This window comes from Eschscholzia californica, unplaced genomic scaffold, assembly GCF_041429995.1.
Source record: "Eschscholzia californica isolate CP2 unplaced genomic scaffold, dmEscCali1.0.p SCAF_2, whole genome shotgun sequence".
Classification (NCBI taxonomy): Eukaryota; Viridiplantae; Streptophyta; class Magnoliopsida; order Ranunculales; family Papaveraceae; genus Eschscholzia; species Eschscholzia californica.
Window position 1 is genome coordinate 25,800,075 of NW_028238309.1, and position 5,297 is coordinate 25,805,371.

Genomic DNA, 5,297 nt, shown 5'->3' on the forward strand with positions numbered 1-5,297 from the left:
AGAGGCTGAATATCGTGCTCTGGCTCAATCTGCTGCTGAGGTGGTTTGGATATGTCATCTTCTTCATGATTTGAACTACTGTCTGTCTTCTCCACAATTATTGAACTGTGATAATATCTCAGCTATTGATTTAGCAACCAATCCAGTGTCTCCTTCTAAAATCAAGCACTTAGCTCTTGATTTTTATTTCATTATGGAGTTACTGGCTTCTAAGATGATTCGTCTTCAACACATCCCTACCATTAATCAGCCTGCTGATATTCTCACTAAAGTACTTCCTGCTCCTAGATTTCAGTATTTGCAAAACCAAATTGAAAGTTTGTTCTACAATCCTTGAATTTGAAGGGGGGAATAGAACTGATGTTGTATAGATGTGTTGTATTAGTTAGTGTTGTATGGGATTATGACCCAAATGGTTGTTAGTCAGTTAGTTTGTCATTTTGTTTGTTAGAGAGTTAGTTACTCACCTAACTTCTCTATATAAACCCTTTGTAATTCCTTGATCAATACAACAATTCATTTGTCAATATCCACCTCTTCCAGATAATTATCTGATGAGGTTCTTGATGGATCGCATACTTGTTGTCCAAAAGAATCTATTGAAAAAGGTGGTTGTGCAGCTTGAATGAACATTAACTCCAACTGTGATAAACTTTGGACAGTATCAAGCACTCCATCCTTCTTGGTTAAAGAAGTGGAAATTGTTCATTTTTCAGTTTGCTCTATTTATTGTTCTAAGCTTGTTTTTGGGGCAACTTTGATGTAACAACAATGCTACTTGGTCTGACAAAAAGTGGACCGAATGACCCGACAAGGCCAAATTTACAAATGATGTCAGTAATTTGCGGGCAAATAGCCTTTTCCTTGATGCAACAAAGATGCTACTTGGCAAAAATTGGCCCAAATTTGCATATGTTAACTGTTATGACAATTGGGGTTTGTTATGACCGAAATCAAGTAATTCAAGAAAAGCAATAGGAAATAAAGAACAATCACACAGAACCTAAGAGATTTACGTGGTTCGCTTGGTGAGACCTAGTCCACGGCGACAATGGCACGATGATTTCCACTATGATAAGCAAACAAGTTATACAAGAGCTTCGTGAGAATTCGACACAAGTATCTCCTAGGCTTTTAGTTTATATAGCCACTAAAACCTTAATCCCGCCGACACACCGCCTCACCGACTCTCTATTTTTAAATCCGAATTACACATGGATACGCTAACACTAATAACCGACATAGCTCTACTTCGCATTCCATCTCTGTTCCGAAGTCCAGCTTTGTTTCGGAGCCCTGCTTCGCGTACCAGCCCTGTCTCAGTAATCAGCCCTGTCTCAGCAATTACCATTGCCTTGTAAGCGTGTTGGTGGGTCGTAAACCGGGTTCGGTATCAACCCATATTCAAGACACTTTCAACATTAACTATATTTATCTCAATAACTTTTATCAATTCTATTATGCTTTTATCAAAAAAAAAAAAAAATTAGAAATGTTAGCTACACTTATCTCAATTACTTCATAATACAAGAAGAGGGGAGGAATTTTGTTTGTTATTCAATAACTTTTAGTTATGAATACAATTACATTAATCACAAAAAAAAAGTTTAAATCATTAACAGAAAAAAAAAATTAAAAAAAAAATAAAAATAAAATGTACATTAAAACTGATGCTATAAGATGTTAGGATATGAGTTGAAGTGAGAAGCGAACAATAGTGAGTTCCATGTATCAGGTACTCCAGGCAAACACCAGTGATTACAATCTCCATATACTTCTGGTTTTGCTCTTTGCTCCATTGTCAATAACTTCCCTCCCTTGGTTGTGTATATTGTTGGGTGTGCATCTTTTCGATATTCGGATAGTTTTGTGATATTTAAATACTTAATTGGTGTTTGCATTTCTCCTATTGTCTTGACAATTTTTCCAATTATGGATCTTGGAAATGGTGTTACATATGAATCGTCTTTGATTGGTTGTGTTTGATTGAAACACCATTGCTTTCTGCAATTTAAAAAGACATTCATTCAAACTTAGAGCTCATAGATTTATAGTTTATGTTTTTTTTTTTTCGGAATGTTCGAAGAAAAGGGCAATAATACATACCCATGATGTGTAGCGGAGATGCTCCTAAAGAAGACGCTTGTTTTGGATGGATCAACATTGAGATCTATCCAATTAGCCCATGTTTTTAGGGCTATTTGCAAAGCGACTTCTACATCCATGTCCTTCACTAACTTCCCTTGGTGCTCGTACAAATCCCACCTGCATTAGCAATTTTATTCCAGTTCAAGTAAGTATTCATCTTCCCATTGTGTGTGTTTGTATGTTAAATTATGAGAGGCGAATAATGGACTTACGCTTGCATCTTTCCAGTGTGTGTCCACCAAAACCCAGTATTGAAAACCATAATGTCAGCACCTTTCCATTTCTTTGCTGATGGAACAAGTCTATCCAGCTTTAAAATTCTATCTCTGTCGCGTTTTTGATCATCCAATTCAACCAAAAAAGGACTCCAGAAGAATTCAACTGTGCAGTTGTAGTCCTATTAAGAAGAATAGACGTCACTTTTTAACCGGATTTCACATAGTGTCTTCGTTGACATGATAAACAAGAGCAAAATGTTATGAATTAACTCCAAGACCAACTTGACCGCCTATTCTTTATTGTTAATATCATTGAGTTGGCCACATATATTGTAAGAATAGTCCCACATGAGAGAAAAGTGATTTAACCACACAAAATGTAATGGCGAGGTTTTCTCCACTCATTAACAATTGGATTTCAGTTAGATAAACACAAATTGAACATATTTATTGTATAATTAAAAAAAAGTATATAATTCAATATTTATTTGAGTTAGATGAACAATATTCAATCAGACTTTAATTTTTCTTTCTAAAACCAGTGTACAGGGTTATACACCCTATAACACTCTTATGGTCTAGGTTTGAGAATATTTATCTAATATGTTATTCATGAGATTGGCTTTTCACACTAACATATGAGAGACAACTAATCGCATTTAATGTGAAATAATAAATAAATAGTTTGGGTTTTCCAAAAGAATATTGTTCATTTTTAGTGCAAATTAATGATCTTGATTATCAGTAATAAAGGCATCGAAAATTACCTCTGATTCTAACAACAAAACTTGAATCTACCAAAATCATGATCTCATATTACTAGACCCTTAATTTATTAGCTTCAAATACCTTATATTTATAATATACTACCTCATATCACCCACCCTACCTAATTAGACTTAAACTAATTCATCATTATCATTGACTCAAAACATTTACTACAAGAATAAATTATCAAAAAAAAAAAACATAAATCTCATATTGATAATAGAAATAAAATATATATATATATATATATATATATATATATATATATATATATATATATATATATATCATATTATTTGTCAGTCTCTGTATGCATGTGAAGTAAGGGCTATGAGGAAGGAATAGATGAAGTAAAAGATTTACCTTGGCTTTGAAAATCTTATAAACACCACTTTCAACATTAACATAGGCCCTTCTAGGAGAAATAGATGGGTAAAGAAGACATGAAAGAGACTCCCAATGGTTTCTATTGAGTGAATCTCCTGCTATTATCACCCTTTTCCCTCTTAGTCTCTCCAATATCTCCTTCCCATTCCACCTGATGAATGTCAAAAAACATAATTCAATCTCAAAAACTGGGGAGACCAAGTTTTGAATCTTACTATTTCCAGAAATAAATTATGTTCTTACCTAGGGATTTGACAGTCTTTAGCTTCCCACCTCCAATTCTCATATTCGAATTCCGGTCGTCCGTTTCTTCTGCAGCTAACTTGATCGCTTAGGAACGGACACTGCCGGTTTTGATAAAACGGGCTACCTTTGGGATCGTAAACCCATTTACCATCAAAGATATTACATACTTTTTTCGATTCATTCATGGACAACTTTTCATATGATGCATCAACTAGGGATGGGAAGGTAGTATTAGGGACACTTTGAGGCTTATTAATGATGTCAACGCTGTTATTAACGACCTCATTTGACTTTGTTATCGTCATCGTTGGTGCTGGAGCAGAAGCTGTTAACAGCGTGGTCGTTGGTATTGGTGTTGGTGCTGTGGCTGAAGCTACTGTTGTTTCTGTTACTGTCACTGTTGGTGCTGGTGCTTCCATTGATGCTGTTGGTGTTGCAATTGATTTAATGATCTCAATGGGGGATAAGTTTGGGCTTTGGTATTGATATGTGAGAAATGATAGAACAATGAAACAACCAAGTAAACTTGCAAATGTTCCTAATCTCCATCTCTGGTTAATAAGATTGTTCCAAAAATTGGTTTCAATGGCTAAGTTTGCTTTGGGATTTTGCATTGTTGTTCTAATGTCTCTCTTTCTCTATCTCTCTCTCTTCTCTCTTATTTAGTGAAAGACACTGGTTTTAATGAATCTTTATGTCTCTCTTTTGGTGCAACTTCTTAAAATAAGAAGGAAAATGCAAGTGGATGATTCTAATATATTAACATGTCAACTTTTCACATGGTTAATTAACCAATAACTAAGAAGGTTCACAAAACACTTAAGGGGATTAAAGAAAAGAGCAGGTATGTTTTTTTCTTAGTGGAAAGATTTGGACTACACCTCAGTTTTCACATCCCAAAGATTCTATCTATGGAGGGATTTTATATATAAACAAAGGTTGTGTTTGATAGCAACTTCGAGACAAAAAAAAAAGGTTGAGTTACATTTGCCCCGAGAAAAATTTTCACAACCAATATTTACACAAAAAACACTTTCAATATTTTTAATTGTTGTTTGATTTTTCAGGAGAAAAAGTTAAAAAAGAAAGTCGTAGCTTGGTGAGGAAAAAAACGTATATAGAGAGTTGTTGTGTGTATAGAGCAGGAAACAAAATAGAAATTGGTTACAGAGAATAGTAAATTAAGAAAAAAAATTGTAATATTGAGAACAAAACAACTTAGAAACAAAAATAGAAATATGTAATTATATATATATATATATATATATATATATATATATATATATATATAATAAAACAGAAGTAAAAAAACAAACATCCTCTTTTAATAAAGGATTAGGTATATCCCGTGCCTCAGGGCACAGACCATTGTATTAATCAAATGTGACTAAATTCTAATCCAGTGCTCCTAGAGTCGCCCCATAGTATTGTTTTAGGCGCTCTCTCCAAACATGTCACCCGACTTTCCATATTTAATATTACTATATTCTGGATACCCTAATTTTTTGGTATTATTTTCTTTTGTTTCCT

General features: G+C 33.9%; 1 protein-coding gene across 1 annotated transcript; it reads right to left on the bottom strand.

Annotated features, from left to right (window-relative positions):
* Positions 1-1,537: 1,537 nt before the first annotated feature.
* LOC147557132 (protein trichome birefringence-like 42) lies at positions 1,538-4,665 on the bottom strand. The gene is made up of 5 exons (XM_086658127.1): positions 3,765-4,665; positions 3,498-3,672; positions 2,361-2,545; positions 2,107-2,265; positions 1,538-2,004 (listed from the first exon to the last, which is right to left on the bottom strand). Exons 1-5 carry the CDS (start codon positions 4,379-4,381, stop codon positions 1,674-1,676), a joined length of 1,467 nt encoding a protein of 488 aa, XP_086514253.1. The 5' UTR covers positions 4,382-4,665; the 3' UTR covers positions 1,538-1,673.
* Between the last annotated feature and the right edge of the window lie 632 nt (positions 4,666-5,297).

Bases quoted from the DNA above. Each gene is read 5' to 3' on its own strand.
- LOC147557132 (XM_086658127.1), bottom strand. From the start codon at position 4,381: ATGCAAAATCCCAAAGCAAACTTAGCCATTGAAACCAATTTTTGGAAC. The intron at 2,546-3,497 runs GTAAATCTTTTA...TCTTCTTAATAG, and splicing joins ATAAGATTTTCAAAGCCAAG to GACTACAACTGCACAGTTGA. The intron at 2,266-2,360 runs GTAAGTCCATTA...TTGCTAATGCAG, and splicing joins CACACTGGAAAGATGCAAGC to GTGGGATTTGTACGAGCACC.